Source organism: Chamaea fasciata, unplaced genomic scaffold, assembly GCF_029207755.1.
Source record: "Chamaea fasciata isolate MVZ Bird 193981 ecotype frontalis unplaced genomic scaffold, bChaFas1.0.hap1 SCAF_3, whole genome shotgun sequence".
Classification (NCBI taxonomy): domain Eukaryota; kingdom Metazoa; phylum Chordata; class Aves; order Passeriformes; family Sylviidae; genus Chamaea; species Chamaea fasciata.
In genome coordinates, this window is record NW_027094088.1 from 27,212,738 (window position 1) to 27,229,910 (window position 17,173).

At 34.4% G+C, this 17,173-nt stretch overlaps 1 protein-coding gene across 1 annotated transcript in view; it reads left to right on the top strand.

The window, feature by feature from the left end:
* Window positions 1-17,173, top strand: part of DNAH8 (dynein axonemal heavy chain 8) — a 126,370-nt gene that overhangs the window by 81,492 nt on the left and 27,705 nt on the right. The window contains exons 60-73 of the mRNA XM_066178428.1: window positions 417-539; window positions 2,200-2,330; window positions 2,663-2,816; window positions 3,323-3,487; window positions 4,062-4,288; window positions 4,674-4,792; window positions 7,955-8,058; window positions 9,577-9,753; window positions 11,107-11,274; window positions 12,096-12,308; window positions 13,660-13,797; window positions 14,119-14,246; window positions 14,969-15,140; window positions 16,177-16,332. Coding sequence (XP_066034525.1) covers window positions 417-539; window positions 2,200-2,330; window positions 2,663-2,816; window positions 3,323-3,487; window positions 4,062-4,288; window positions 4,674-4,792; window positions 7,955-8,058; window positions 9,577-9,753; window positions 11,107-11,274; window positions 12,096-12,308; window positions 13,660-13,797; window positions 14,119-14,246; window positions 14,969-15,140; window positions 16,177-16,332 — 2,175 coding nt within the window. The remainder of the gene's footprint in view (window positions 1-416; window positions 540-2,199; window positions 2,331-2,662; window positions 2,817-3,322; window positions 3,488-4,061; window positions 4,289-4,673; window positions 4,793-7,954; window positions 8,059-9,576; window positions 9,754-11,106; window positions 11,275-12,095; window positions 12,309-13,659; window positions 13,798-14,118; window positions 14,247-14,968; window positions 15,141-16,176; window positions 16,333-17,173) is intronic.

Sequence of the window (17,173 nt, forward strand, 5' to 3'; positions counted from 1 at the left end):
CACACAAATACTAGGCACCAAAGTTTTCATTTAATTATTATATGTATTTTACAGCTGAATTCATACAATACAGAAAGTTTTGCTGAATAGCTACCACATTTTTTGTGAAAATATATCTAGATTTTCCTGGTTAGTATGCCATAACTAAATAAATAATTTTAGTGATGTTAGATTTAATAGTGACACATAAATGCAGTCTATTTTTAATGTTCTCCTTGCTTCTTTTTCTTCTTCCATTAGCAAAAAAATTCCGCTTAAACACAACTACAATAATTATGGTGAATTAGCAAGACAATATAATTACACATGGCCAACACATACAACTGAAGTTTGTGTAAAAATATCAGGGGAGTTTTAAAGTTCTGAAGTGCCCTACTAGTGTCATTAAAGATTTTTTTACTTTTTTTTTTTTTCAGATTCCAAGCTATGAATTCCTTTGTAACAAATTGCAGGCATATCAGTCACAATACAATGAAAATATTAGAGGGTCATTTCTTGATTTGGTGTTTTTCAAGGATGCAATGACGCATCTTATTAAGGTTTGGTATTGCTACTTTTTTTATTTGTTTAACTGTTGTAACACTGTTCTTTATTTAGACAGGCTATTCTTAGATGGCATATTGTGAAAAGCTATTCTTACCCCCCAAACTGCTTTGCCATCTTTGCATGGTCATTTTTGAGAACCAGGAAAGAGCTACAGTCATTTTACCTGTTTGCATGTTTTATAATAAATACCTTATTTAAATATCTGTTTAAACTTCTATGTATTCAGACAGATGAAGAATTTCCTCAATAGGAAAGGTGAGACCATAAATAAAGACATTTATATTCTCTATATAAAATTATTTTTAATCATTTACTATCAGAGAATGCTTTTAATCATTTACATTCAGAGAACGCTTCAAGTGCATCTGTACTTGACAGGAGACAAAGACAACCTGAGGTAGAATCTGGTTGGATGACAGAGGTGAAAGAAATATAAATTAGGGCTGCAATGGAATCAGTGTGTAGGGTAGAATTTTAGGGTAGTGTAGGTCTCAACTAACAATCATTTGTTTTCCTACTCAGAAAGGAATATATAAGAAAAGAATTAATCTGAAATCAAATCTGATTCATGGGGGTGAAATAAAGTATGAGATTTGTGTCTCAGGTTTAAAGAAGTGTTATTTCAGAAATTGCTTTGACTGGATGATCTGATTACTGAAAGGCACATAGAAGTTGCAGTGAAACAAAAACTGAAGAAGTTGCTTTATGAAGTAAATGTTTGTTTGCTTTGCATTTAAACAGAAGTAAATAAATTTCTTTTTAAATATGTTTCACATTATGCTAGGTGAATTTCAGAAGACCTTGAAAGCGTCTGACATTCCATGCTTATTGGCAAGTTTTAGCCAGAATATTCTTGATATGCAATTAGTGACAGCAGAGCTCCTTTCTACCTAAAGTGAAAATAAATCTAGTCACCCACATAATTTCATATTTAGACCTCTTTAATATAGTTATCTGGAGAGGCTCAGAGGGAAGTGTGCAGTGAGCTAAAATTTTATAAAAGATAAAAATGAACATGTTTCAAGGGTTTGATGTAGATGCCAATCTCTTCCATTTTGTGCATAATTTACATGTGGAGCAAAATCAAATGTAGAATCTTAAAAGTAATAGTGCACTACTGTATCATAAACCCAAAGACGATGTGTCAAAAAGCAAAAGAATAGTAAATCTGTAATTCAAGTTTTGTATCTGGAGACTTGGTAAGAAAACTGTCACAAAAGAAACGCTGAAAGTAGATGGACTAGAAGTTAACATTAAAGCATAGTTTAACCGTGTTCAAATCTTTCAGACTACTAAAATTAGGAAAGTAGTATGTGTGTTCTTCTAGCTAATGTTTTTTATTGATATTTTTAAACACATTCAGGATTATGTCTTCAAAATAAACTGGAGCGCAAAATGTCCCCTTTCATGTATTTAAATCCTATGTGTAACTCAGAATAACCATCCTATATTGTTATATGAATCTTCTTCATTAACCACACAAAGTTCCTAATGAATTTACAAGTGTTCTTTTGAGGAAAAATTTTCTGCAGGTATCCTTTTAATAATTTTTACATTGTATTATAATAAATTAACCATAAAGCATAATAGATTTTTACTTTTGCTAACTGATATTTAAATTTATTACTGATATTTTTATTATTTCCTCTATAGATTTCCCGAATTATTCGAACAGCATATGGAAATGCTTTGCTTGTTGGAGTTGGTGGTTCTGGAAAACAAAGTCTTTCAAAGTTAGCCTCCTTCATTGCTGGTTATAAAATATTTCAGATCACTTTAACCAGGTAAGAAATGCAAGAAATATATAAGTCATGTTTATGGCATTGCTCTGTCTTTACTTGGCCACAGATTTCTCTCCTCCCCTTTTTTTTTTTCCTTTATTTTCATTTTGTTACCATTGGAAAAATATTGAAAACAATACACTCTTATTTGGTTTGTATGCAGCATCGGATTTTTTTCACTTCAAAAATGTAGACCATGAGTTATCTAATCATGCACCAAAATATGCATATTTACAAAGTATGTTTGCAATGTCATTTATAAAATACTATAATCCAAAAAGAGCAGTATTCTAAGTTGTTTTGAATTAACAGGCAATGTTCCTTATCTCTCCTAGATCCTATAATGTAACCAATCTGTCAGAAGATTTAAAAGAATTATATAGAACAGCTGGACAGGAAGGACAAAGTATCACCTTTATTTTCACTGATAATGAGATAAAAGAGGAATCATTTTTGGAATATGTAAATAATCTACTGTCTTCAGGAGAGGTAAGGGTCTCAGCCTGACAGGCAATGTGCTCTAGAGGCAGGGTGCTGTAGAATTTGTTCTCAGTATTTTTTTTATCTTGGTAATACATTGCAGAATCAATAATGATTAAAATATTTCAACTTTTTAAATAAGGAGTGCTCTGTATAAGTAGTTTCTTTATTTCAGAGTAAGCCAGGACAATATACAAGGAGCTGTGGTGAGTATTTCAGTAGCCTTTTATTAAATGATGATTTGTTTGCCAATCAAGTTCTATACCATTCTGGAGTTAGGCTTCTTAGTTTTCAATCAAGTTTCATGAGTCTAAACCTGTGGTTTTTAGTGTAAACTGTGAATATGCAGAGAGAGGCAGGCAAACGTGTAAAAAACAGGATTGCATGCTTATGACTCATAATTGGCCCATTTTCTATAAATCTCTTTCAAAATATATGTAAACAGGCAAATATTTATAAATTGTATAATAATAACATCCATGCAATTAATTATCAATTTTTTATTTTATAAAAAGATTTCTAATTTATTTGCTCGGGATGAACTGGATGAAATCACCCAATCATTAGTACCTGTGATGAAGAAAGAGCTGCCTCGGCATCCTCCTACGTTTGACAATCTTTATGAGTACTTTTTAGGCCGGGCAAAGAAGAACTTGCATGTTGTCCTCTGCTTTTCTCCAGTAAGTCTTTTCTACATATCTGTTTTCTTTTCTTCCATTAGCAAACTTGCCTACGTGGTGTAAGAGAATTATTCAAGTTTTATATTTTTAAGGAAGTTCAAGATGCATAAAAAGATTACTGACGTCTAGCTCTAATTGCTGAGATCATAAAAGTGATAGTACATCTGTGAGAACATTACTGCAAAGTACTTAAGATTAAATAATTTCTTACAAGTTAAAGTATTTTTTTTTCCTCTGACATTCTTTCCTAATACAGATCAGTGAATGCATTTTTGTGAAATTATAGCTTTTAACTGGAAAACAGTTTTTTATTGATAATTAAAATACATTATTTGATGCTTCAAAATATCAAAACCATATATATTTGTAATGAACTTCCTTCTTCAAATTTCATGAATGTTAAATATTAGAAATTTTGCAAAACTATATTTGAGGAGAAAACAAATTTCAGAGTGTTCTAAGCAGAAAATTATCAAGAAGAAAATAGATTATTTAGTTGTCTATACTAATTAAACATTTTCATTGACCTTTGCTTAAGAATCATATTGCTAACAAAGAGTGATTCTTTCTTCAGGTTGGTGAGAAGTTCCGTGCACGTTCTTTGAAATTTCCTGGTCTGATATCAGGGTGCACCATGGATTGGTTCAGTCGATGGCCCAGGGAAGCTCTCGTAGCTGTGTCCAACTATTTTCTTTCAGATTTTAATATGGTCTGCCCTCCATCAGTTAAAACAGAAGTAATACAAACCATGGGTCTCTTTCATGATATAGTTTCAGAAAGCTGTGAGAATTATTTCCAAAGGTAATATTTTCTATGAATGCAATAATTAATCTCAAAAATGCTGCTACTGACAGCATTTTTTGAATTCATGTTATATGTATCAATAAATGTATTTTAAGGGTAATAACAAATCTGCTATACCATTATATCCTCAGGCCATGAAAAATAATTGCTATTATGTTGCAAATTCTTTATCTTCATTCCCAGCATTCACCAGTCTTTAATATTGTCTACGTGTATAAAAACAATGTAACTAAAATTATATGAGTTTGGATCATGAAGAAATCTGTTTTTGAATGAATAAAGGCTTGAGTTATATAATTTTCTCCTTTTTTGGAAGTGATCAAATAGCTGAATATATCAATAATATGTGTGAAGTTGATGTTGCCAATGTGCTTTGGTTTAGGTATCGGAGACGAACTTACGTAACGCCTAAATCCTATCTCTCTTTCATCAATGGCTACAAAGAGGTTTACACTGAGAAGTTAAATAGTATTAATGAACAGGCTGAACGCATGCAAACTGGTAAGCAAATGCATTCCATGTATGGTCTCAAATGATCTATGTTTTTAATATTTAGTCTTCCTTTTCAGTGATCACAGCGATCACAATCCAAAAGTGGTAGCATTTTGGTGGTAGCTTTACCAGACACTCCCCCAATCACAACCTCACAATGATTCTCTTGGAAAAATACCTCAAAGAAGCTACCAGCCTAAGCATCCAGCTCAGCATTGCATTAAACTTTAATATTTGCAAATCAGAACTTGTAATAGAAAGTAGAACCCGAAAATGGACAGAGGTAGCATCTCATTTACTGGAGTAGAGAGAGGTGATTGTAAACAGTTATTAACTTGCTTCTGGACTTGTCTGTGGAAATTCTCACCATGCAATCCGTGTGCTTCACACGTGATTTATTTTGTACTTCTGCTATAGAATAAGTAGCTGGTACTTGGGGTCATTTTTATAAATGTGGATCTGAAATACAGAAAAGTATGGTTGAAATGTTCTTCAGACAGATTTTGGATAACTACTTGAAATGGCCTAATTTCTGGCACTAGTATTAAGGGTTTCAGAACACCAGTTTTCTAGCGTTTTCAGTTTTCTCCAGTTTGCATCTAGACATGCTTTTGTAAATCTCTAAAGTCAACTGAGCACCTTAGGAAACCTGGCCTTTATCAGAAAAGATATTGCATACCAAGTCAATGGAATAAAAAATTCTACATAAGATTTTTTTCATACAAAGGTAAAGAATGTAGCATTTTAACCATGATTAATAATAGAACTTGTACCCTTCACATGAAGAAAGACTAGAATAAGAATGCATAGCTACTTTATTAATAAACCCTTTACTGAATTACAGGGAACTGTAGAGGAGTAAGTGATCATCAAATTTTCAAATTTGTGTCAGTTTTGCTCTATGGATCTGTTGCCAGTTTTTGAAATCAGAACTTATCCTCAGTCTACTTTGAGATGGGGATAAAGTCAGAGAACTTTGAAGATTCAAGAGATTGGGGTTGGTTTAGGTTTTTTTGGTATTCTTACCGCAGTTTAGGTTTCTTTTTATTTCCAAAATAATTCGGAAGTAGTCACATAAGCAGCTTCAGTACTGTCAATAAAATTTCATATGTAGATTTTCATAGATACTGACATGTTATTCTAAGTTCCTTGCATGTTCTGCTGAACAAAATGATTGTGTACAGGTGAACATGTGCATGGATGTGTTCTATGGCAGCATCTTCATATCACTGATGCTTAGAAAACCATGTGTTTCAGCTTATGGCCAATATGAATGCCAGGTAGAAAATATTTTAATTAGTTTCACTTGCACAGTTGGTAGTGCTGTAACATTTCTTGCTGGAAGTATGCAGGGGACCTCAATAAGCGATAAAGTTTTCTTGTTTATAATTGAATTCTTCAATTCTTTTTGATCTGCATGCTCCTATTTTCTGCCCATCTTTCCTTCTACACACTCCAGGCTTGTAGCAGGGAAAGGGTACCCAGGCAAAGGATATAATTTTCCCTTTTGTGGCTTCTGGGTTGAAGGTGCTGGATTGGAGTTGTAACTGGATAATACTGAGGGTTTCTTCCAACCCAGATGATTCTGTGGTTCTGTGGAATGGCAGTAACCTAATCAAGAGGCGGCTGTGTCAGAAGAGCTATGCTGAGAGAGAACACTTTTCTGTTTGGAATGTGGTAGCAGAAAATTGGAGAGCCATCACAGAGAAACATCTTGTGTTAAATATGAAGCTGTGAGGGTGTGCTGACTCAAGTGCTTAGGGATAGAAGGCAATAAGGGGAATTACTTCCAGGGAACTTGTAGGATTTAAAGGTTCAGTGATGAGGAAGAGGCTGGAGGGCTTCAGCATGCAATGAGGAACTCAGGAATGGCCAAAATATCTGTGCTCAAGTCGGAGAGGGGAGGGGGGAGGGGAGGGGGGAGGGGAGAGGGGAGGGGAGGGGAGAGGAGAGGAGAGGAGAGGAGAGGAGAGGAGAGGAGAGGAGAGGAGAGGAGAGGAGAGGAGAGGAGAGGAGAGGAGAGGAGAGGAGAGGAGAGGAGAGGAGAGGAGAGGAGAGGAGAGGAGAGGAGAGGAGAGGAGAGGAGAGGAGAGGAGAGGAGAGGAGAGGAGAGGAGAGGAGAGGAGAGGAGAGGAGAGGAGAGGAGAGGAGAGGAGAGGAGAGGAGAGGAGAGGAGAGGAGAGGAGAGGAGAGGAGAGGAGAGGAGAGGAGAGGAGAGGAGAGGAGAGGAGAGGAGAGGAGAGGAGAGGAGAGGAGAGGAGAGGAGAGGAGAGGAGAGGAGAGGAGAGGAGAGGAGAGGAGAGGAGAGGAGAGGAGAGGAGAGGAGAGGAGAGGAGAGGAGAGGAGAGGAGAGGAGAGGAGAGGAGAGGAGAGGAGAGGAGAGGAGAGGAGAGGAGAGGAGAGCTCATGAGTACATGGGAAAGACTGAATATATAACAACTCCTGGGAGCAAGCACATCTCTTTCTGGATGCTCTGAGGCACATGGTGGGATTCTTGGGGTGTCCTGTGCAGGACCAGGAGTTGGACTAGATCATCCTGATAGGTTCCTTCCAACTCAGCATATTCTGTGATTCCATGGTTCTGTGAAAGGCTGAGTGGCCTCTATGGGTGGTTTCTATGGCACACAGAAGAGATATGATGGGACTGGCCCTCAGCACATAGGTGTTTTTTCACCCTCTCTGTCACCAGGGACAAGAGAGAATAAACTCAATATGCAGGAGCTGGAGGTTGTAATTTTGCTGTGATCTTTAGGTCCACTTTAGGTCCACTTCTTCCCAATTTTTTCTAGAAGGGACTCCCTATTGGAAGGCAGTCACGGATCCTTAGGTAATTTCTTCATGTAATGACACAATGAAGCATCGTTCAGAAATTCTGATTGTCTCAAGACTTTATGATGCAACATATACTTGACATAGTTCCTTTTTTCTTGCTGTTATTTTCCTTTGAAGAATTAAGCTTATTGATTATAATTTTGTGCCTTGCAAAATTACATCCATGAAAAATGAACAGTACACACAATGATGATAGTATGACTGCTTACACCCCCTTTCTCTCCTTTACATAAAATTGAATGAGAACACAAGGTATGAAAGATCTGGACCTAGACTGTGTAATCGAACTAGGGGGGAAAAAAGTTTCTATATTTCTGAATTTTAACTTTTAATTGATAGGTCTGTCCAAGCTGATGGAAGCCAGTGAATCTGTTGCTAAACTCTCTAAGGATTTGGCTACTAAGGAGAAGGAGCTGGCTGTGACATCTATTAAGGCAGATAAAGTAAGTGAGTATTAAATAGCACTAGAATTTGCAGAGGATAAAATGCTTTTGCAAAATTTTATAATAATTTGTAAAAATTTGCCTTGTTAAAATGAGGTTTTACTCTCTCTATAGTGTGTTGATTTAGCATTTGCTTCTGAAAGTGAGGCACTTTTAGACTGCAAAAGAGATTGAGTGCTTTCCTTGTTGTTCTCCCATTTCATACCACTGAGATAAGTTTCAGATTTCATTTTGTTCCATATGTTTTTTTAAATTTGGGCTTAATTGACATTATTAAATTTGGAATTATATGTGCACTTACTAGCAGAGAAAAAGTTAACATTATAATGGGACTTTTCTATTTCAAAATTCCTTAAAAAAATGTTCATTGCAGTCCAGTTTCATATTTTGTCTTTTACACTAACAAGGTATCTGTGTGTTCATGAGATTGGTGGTAGAAATCTGGTTTCCACAATTACTCTCTGGAAAGGTATGCTACGGAATGGGTCAGCATAGGCATTCTGTTTTCTGAAAGATACCGTAATGCACTGGTGGTACATATTTAGTATGAAATAGAGAGGGAAGTTTGGCTGGTGATGACTAAGGGACAGCCTGGATTCTTTGAGGCCTTTAATCTCCTAAGGGAAAAATATGTGACAGAAAAGGATGAAATTGAACATCTCACATTTAATTTTTATTCAATAGTTATACGATACCATATATAGTTAGCTGTAGTTGGGGTTTGATTTATACAATTAATAGCTGTTACATACCTGTTTTATCCTGTGTCTTGTAATCATTTGTTGTCGGGATACAAATCCCTTTGGGCCCCATCCACACAGACCCAGGGGTGTTCAGAAATGCGAGAGCTGAATTAAAACCTTCAGAGAAACTAAAATACATAAACACACATAGACATGAGGTAGAAATACAAGTTTAGTTTTAAATAAGTAGGGAATATTTTAAGTGCCATAAGCAAATAAGAGACTGAATTAGTTAGTAAGTAAAAGCCCTAAAACCTAGTTAAAGTTCAGTGGCATCACCTTTTACAAAGTTAACTAAGTTCTAGACATAACGAAAACATAATGTAGCCTTGCTAGCAATTCCTAGATAGAACAGAGGGAGTCACCTAAGTAGAAGAAAGAAATTTGTGTAAGAAATTACGATTACTTTTGCGCATCAATCTTAGGTTAGGATAGGTCCAACAAGCCTGTAGAAAAATTGTGTTTGTACCTGATTGGCTAAAAATAGAATAAAATGCACTGCTTTGAGAATGCTAGAACAATCACGGATGCTGCTGTTGCTGCTGCTGATAAGGTGTTGCCACTTCTGCTTGGGACTTGAGGAATTTATGCTAGAAGGCTCTCCTCACAGTGGCACAAACTGTAATAACTCTGCCTTCATGAGGCTGTTTTAGCCATGCAATAAAGGACTTTTACAACTCCCCAGCTTTTTAGTCTTGAATGAAGACATGTTGCAATCTTGACAGCTTGTTCCACTATTTTGATTTATAGATTATTTGTTTATTATCAATTCCAGGTACTAGAAGAGGTCAAAGAAAGTGCTGAAGCTGCAACTAAAATAAAACTTGAAGTCCAGGGTGTAAAAGATAAAGCACAAAAGATTGTGGATGCAATTGATATAGAAAAACAGGAAGCAGAGAAAAAACTGGAGGCAGCTAAACCAGCACTAGAAGAAGCAGAAAAAGCTCTGAAGGTGAATAAATTTTATTTTTATTACTATAGTATTATTTGCATCACCTCTGAGAGGCCAGAGCCACCAACATACAGTTGTCTCTTGGCATTGACTGCTGTCACCAGCTCCTCACTGTTGCTGGCCATGTCTATCATGAATACTTAAGGCACACATATTCTACCTTAAACAGATAAGGAATAATTTATAGTATTTTTTTCCTTCCATCTCAATACTTGACCATTGTGAAGGTGTAGATCTTTCCAAAAGCTACAGATGACTTTAGAATATCTGTTATTCTGAATTCAAGAGAATACTTCTTGTGCTAGCAGAATGTTTTTAATTCAAACTCAAGTAGTTACCCCTGTCTTTTAAGACAAATAAAAATCGATCTCTTCCTTTACCAAAAACCCTAATGCTTTTAATTTTAAGAGAAACAGGAAACAATGGGGATTCAGGGCAATCAGAATCAGGGTTTAGAAATTTGGAGGCATTACTGTACTACATAATTTCATTATTCTGCTCTGAACAATTAAACAGTAAAAACCTCTGAAATCAGAAATCAATGACAGCCTTCCATTCCAGTTATCAGAATTTATGTGACAGAAGTTCTTGAGTACAAAAAGCAAAAAAAAAGGAGCATTGTTTGCTCTTACAATGACATTTAGATAAATGAATGAGATAAATGAAACTTCCAAAAATAGTCACAAAATTCACTTACAAAATGTGTGGACTTAGAAAATGGTTTCTATAATGTACCTGTAATTACTCCTTCTAGGCAGGTAGTGGTATGTGTGTATTTTTAGACAAAAATAAATGTTAGCTTTGAAGTTCTAAATATTTTTTTTTAATTTTGTAATTGTTGCTGGGCTAAGAAAACTGCCAGTGACACTGATGCTATTAGGAAATAAAGTTTAAAATTATTATCTTATACCTAAAATAATTTAAACTGAACAAAAATAACCAAATCCATTTCAGATTAAACTTGACTGCTATAAATCTGAAATACTGTTTTATCAAGTTAACTGCTCTTAATTAAGTCCTATACAATTTTACAGTAAAGTTTTCTTTAAACACTTGGACTGGCAATTCAAGTCAATGTTGCTGTATGTAAATTTGATTTCTGAATGATGTCTTTAATATTGGCAAGATACTCTTATCTAATATTCATTGAAATTACTAAAGTTTCACTTTCATGGTTTTCACAAAACTATGAAATTTATTAGTGAGGCCAGGTTTTCATTTTTTTTTGTATATACTTAACACAAATGCACCTCAGAGAAGAGAATTACAAATGAACATAAAAATCAAGATATTGAATGGGAAAATAGAATAATGGTATTGATGCAGGATTCTATTATATCTTTCTTCAAACAGACCATCAGACCAGAGGATATTGCTACTGTTAGAAAACTTGCCAAACCTCCTCACCTCATTATGAGGATCATGGACTGTTGTCTGCTACTGTTTCAAAAGAAACTGGATCAAGTAACCTTGGATCCAGAAAAACCTTGCTGCAAGCCATCGTGGGGAGAATCATTAAAAGTAAGTAGAGTTTTCAAACAGTGGGTCTTAAACATCAGAAATAGCAATTAGCTTATCAGAGAACTTATGATGCTGTTTACTCAAAACATGACAGAATTTTATTAAAAGGCAAACATATTGTTTTAAGATAAGCTGTATATTTACACTACAGATACAGTGGTAGAAATAGTAGACTGGTAGGAATAGTAGGTGAATTGCTTTGAGACTTTTGCAGCAGAATCTTTAGAGTTTCATTGCCCTGTTCCTGGCACATGGCCTGATGGTCACAGGTAACACACAGTGCTCTTGCTTTTTATTAAGGGTTTTACAGTTAAAAAAATCATCAAAAGCTTTTATTTCCCCCTGATATAATAAAATGAGATTAGCAGTTATTCCCTGAATTGCTTTTAGCATGCTAAATATATTTTAGAAAAAATTAAACCAAATTATTTCACTTTTCAGAATTTAGATCATATTTCACAAACGCCTAAGCATTTTTTTGCATTTAGTTAAGATACAAATATATCTCTGAGTCTTTATTTTGGAATTTTTTTTTAAATTAAATGATGCTTTTCAAATGCGTCTAAAATGCAACACAGGAATATAGAAGATGGAAAATACATCAGTAACTTTCGAATCTACTTACTGGAGTGCAATTAGCTAACTTCAAAATATATGGAAGATGTGTGGCGGGTGTTACAACTGAAATAGCACACTTCTAATATTAGCAATATGAATTATCTCTGTTTACAGAAGAATTGTAGGAATGCTTTTTAATGACTTCACCTATGAACAAGACTTTGAACCTAAAATATGTTAATAACTCGTGTTGTTTTTTGAAGCTTATGAGTGGCCCATTCTTGAACAACCTACAGAACTTTGCTAGGGATACAATCAATGATGAGACAGTAGAATTAGTCCAGCCTTACTTTGAAATGGAAGACTATACACTGCAACACGGTAAAAAGGTGTGTGGCAATGTGGCAGGACTCCTCTCTTGGACCCAAGCCATGGTGGTGTTTTATGGTGTTAACAGAGAAGTCTTGCCTCTTAAGGTAATACATCCTTTCTAGCTTTGTGTTTGCTTACCAAGTAATTGAATTTAGTTTAATTTAATAGGATCTTTTATATATATGTAAAATTTTATTCAGACATAAGAGCCTGTGACTTCAGTGGCTAGAGATGGTAGGAGCAGAAACAAACCTACTTTCTTCTTGATTCTAGAGAGAACACAGAACAAAAAAATAGCCTAGATTAAATTTATGTGATCTGGTTTATTATGAATAGGGAAAGGTGTTTTCAGTATTTTTTTAAAATTATGTTATAATTTTTTAAATAATTGTTTTCAAAATGCTGTACCAGAATCTTAATTCCTTCACTAAAGGGTCCTACAAACAGAGGTTTGCATCTATTTTTGGTTCTTTGTTTTCTGCTGGTAACTTGGAGGCAGTGTATGACTGATTATCTTGCCTAAATATTGGCTTTCTAAAGAGGTTCAGAGCTCACATCAATAAAGGAGCTATGTTGCAATTGTAGGAAGCAAAATAAGGAAAGTGTTTATAAGAGGAAATTTTTACTTTAGTGTGCATGTTCTTTTTCAGGTTTATGAAACTCAAAGGCATTGATTTTTTTTTTCTAAACAAAGTATTTAATCCTTAAATGTAACATAGTAAAAAAAAATAGTAAAAGGGGCAAGCACATGACAATCCCAAAATTTTTTCAGATTTTTGTCACTGGTAGAAGTTTTATTTACAGAAGAAACAGTAATACAGATGAATTATTTTAAAAAATTAATTAATTTCCTGTGTTCACTATAAATATTGTTTTAGGAGCAATAGGAAGAGTCACTGTTTTAGGACCATTTTCTAGAGGGTAAAAGCAATATTGTTAGATAATAAAGAACCAGTCTTCTGTTGTTATTGCTGGTCGCTACAAAATTCACTAATAGAAGAGGAAATTACATATAGTCAAAACACAAACTCAAGAAAGAATATTCAGTGATTGTTCTTCTGGTCTCACCAATGTATAGACCAGAAACCTTACTTCCTTCACCGGCTTTTTGAAATGTAATTTTTTTTTTTTTTTAAGGAATAAAAATGACAGTATATGGTAGAAATTTAGGTACTGTATTGTTAATGAACAAAAAAAAGTGTTCATTAACATTAACAAAAAAAAATCTTCATTATATATGTGATATAGTTTTCAGTTTAAATGCTTTTGATATTTATATAGAAGTTATTTTAATGTATTATTGTCTTGTGATTACCAGCTAAGCAGACTTGAATAATTAATTGAATTATATTAAAATCTTATATATGATTTTAATTTTAAAAATAATTAATAATCAAATTATTATTAATAATAATAATAAATAATTAAAATGTTTTAATTTTTTCTCCTTTGCAGGCTAACCTGGCAAAACAAGAAGGTCGCCTGAAAATAGCTAATGCAGAAAAAGATAAGGCTCAGGCAGAATTAGATGAAAAGCAAGCTGAACTGGATAAAGTGCAGGCAAAGTTTGATGCAGCAATGAAGGAGAAAATGGTGAGATAAAAGTATTTTAGTCTTATCAAAAATGCTTGTACAATATTGTCATGTAATTCGGATTTGCTGCAAACACACATTTACCTGCTACCTTGAATAACATGGCTGAAATTCAGGTATAAAGGAAAGAGGTTTAAACCTATATCCTCCCCTATTCCCTTCTTTCTGTGAATGGGAACATATTAGACACCCTCAAGTGTCCTCAAGAATGAGTTTGAAATAAATAAAATAGTTATAATAAATATTAGAGGATGAAAAGTAGGTAATATAACTCCATGTTTTTGCATTCTGTGATTAAGTAGGACATTTTTTCAATTTTAGGACTTAGAGAATGATGCAGAAACATGCAAAAGAAAGATGCAAGCAGCCTCTGCGCTTATAGATGGACTGGGTGGAGAGAAAGTTAGGTGGACCCAGCAAAGCAAGGAATTTAAATCTCAAATTAAAAGGTATCAAATCCATTACAGAAAACAAGAAAGAAAATGCTTGTAAAAACTGACGTGTTGGTAAAAAATTTATTAGCTTTAATTGTGGTACATCATTTTCTTCCTGGAAATCCTAATATAGCAATGCAATCGAAGGAACTATCCTGAAATTTGAATTTTCCTCTCATAAGTAAGAAAACATGGGTGCTGAGTGCTAGTATTTCAGTTAAGAACAATACCTCTTATCTTGGAATTAGCTTCCAAAGAGATTATTATTAGTTATATGCCTGTTAGTGCCTGTATTACAGCTGCTTCCTCAGCCCCTCTAATACAGTGACTTGTTCTGATGTCACTGGGGAAGTGAAACCTTCAGATAAGCTCAGCTTCTGTAGATAACTCATGTTACTATAAATTTCCTATGGGGAAATTGGGCATCTCTGGTAAGAGTTTCAAAAGAACTAGGTTTGTATCCTTGATAAATATTGTATTTCAGACACATATTTAAGAAATAAACCATTTTCTTGGTTCATTTAGGAAAGAAGGAATAGTTGTCATCAGGGCTTTATTGATTTAAGGGGTGGAGACAGTGTTTTCATAAAATACTACTTTTGTTTTGCCACAAAAATGCTCTGGAAACATAACTTCTTTTTTTTGTAATCTTCTTATGTTTCTGAAGGTGGTTGTCTAAGTCATTAGAAATTGAGCTTCTGCATCAGCTTTCATGATGATTTTTCTTCCTTTTCTAGGCTTGTGGGAGATATATTGCTCTGCACAGGCTTTCTTTCATACTGTGGACCTTTTAACCAAGACTTCAGGAACCTTTTGCTCAAAGACTTATGGGAAACAGAGTTGATAAATCATAAAATCCCCTTTTCTGATGATTTGAACCTGATTGCTATGTTGGTAGATCAACCAACAGTAAGTTCTTGGTGCTTGGAGTGTTTAATTTGAATTTCTATTAGCATAATTTATGACTGTTAGCCAGCATTATGCTTGCTTAGAGAAAAACTATAATCTCCAATATTCCAAATATTGCTGTGCTGTGTACTTCTGTGGTTTCCAAATGGTCTTGGCAATTTCCACTAAATCTTGGTGCAATAATAGTAGCAAAACCCAAGAGAAACATGTGATGCACAATAGAATTTCTCACCACCTGTTGACCAATATCCAGTCAGTCCCTGAACCACGATCAACCCTCTTCTGAGTAACTCCCCCAGTTTATATAATGGGCATGGCATTCCATGTTATGGAATATCCCTTTGGCCAGTTCAGTCAGCTGTCCTGGCCATGCTCCCTCCCAGCTTTTTGTGCACCTGTTCACTGGTAGAGCAAAGGATACTGAAAAATCCTTGACTTACTAAGCAACAGCCAAAACATCAGTGTACCAGCATTGTTCTTACACTACATTGGAAAAACACAACACTGTACCATCTACTAAGAAGAAATGGAACTTTCTTTCAGCCAAAACCAGGACATTTCTAAAACACTAGGTTTGAGTGTAATTTAGAATAGAGTACATAAAGTCCTTTTATTCAATGTGAATGTATATGAAATGGGCAGAGTGGGAAATTCCAGATTCTTAAATTTTCCTTCAGTAAACATTAATTCCCAAAAGCTCTCTTGGACTGGTTTTTGCTTAATTTATTCCAATGTTTAATTTGTCTTTCAAGCCATCTTTTGACATCCTTACACTTTAAAATATACTTTTTGTGATTCTATATAGTTAAAAACATCCATTAAAATAGCGTTCTGGAAATATTTTTATACCTTCATTAATAATTCTTCAGCAGGTTCAGATATGCACTCCCTTTGATGTCCCTGTTACTTTTCAGAAAAAATTTAATTGAAGAAAAAATCTAGTGATAATTTATTCCAAACTACTCTTTTCTCTTCATCTCTTTTTTTAAAATTTTTTTTGGTGCTTGTTTTTGTTTTTTTTTTTTTTTTCCTTTAGATTAGTGAGTGGAATCTTCAAGGATTGCCTGGAGATCACCTCTCAATTCAGAATGGTATCATTGTCACTAAGGCATCAAGATACCCACTTTTGGTAGATCCACAAACTCAAGGAAAAGAGTGGGTTAAAAATAAAGAACAGGATAATGAATTACAGGTAAACAGTGTCTTAAAGGAATGGTGTGTGCTCTACTATACTCCTTCAAACATTATTGCTTTAGGGGGAGGTTGCATTTGAGTCAATGTGATCTGATATAACTTTAGACGTATGGAGACTGGCGATTATGTAGATGCATCAGTAGGGAACTTGAGCACAGCTGTAAATCCAACTCAAAGGTGTGGAAAAGACTATCTAACCTGTATGAACTCTAGCAAAAAGTATAAAAGTATTTTGTTCAAGATGGATGAGTATGGTACCAACACAAAAAAGGACAAAGAAGTGATAAGTAAAGCAAAAGAGTATAATATGAAATTTCTAAATGATAGAAAATTTGGTGACTGTTAGTCAAACATTACAGATAAAGACAGAATAAGCTACAGCTCTGAAAACGTAGGCAAAGTGCCTCAAGTATTTCAGTCCATAATTTAGGACTTGAGAGGGTATTCATAATGAGGTTGTCACAACAAAAGGAAGTTGAGGAAATCCAAGCCAAGCCCATGAAAAATTTACCTATCCTAATATTACTGCAATCTTCATAGCTCTTTTACAGGTTAAGCCAATAGGGTAAAATGCTTGCTGATGAAATATAATACAAAGATATTAATATGTCACCATTTGCATCACAAATTATTTTTTCCCAAATGATGTGGCATGGTAAAAGGAAACTGCATTTTAAAACCCTTAGCCTGAATGTTGAGGAAACTCATATGTCCTGAATATCAAAAAATTTTGGAGGGTTTAGAATTAATTATATAGCTTACTAGTTTGTGCATGGTTTTTTAATAATTTCATACAGTATGAATCCAATTTCATGAAATATCAATATAAATTCATAATA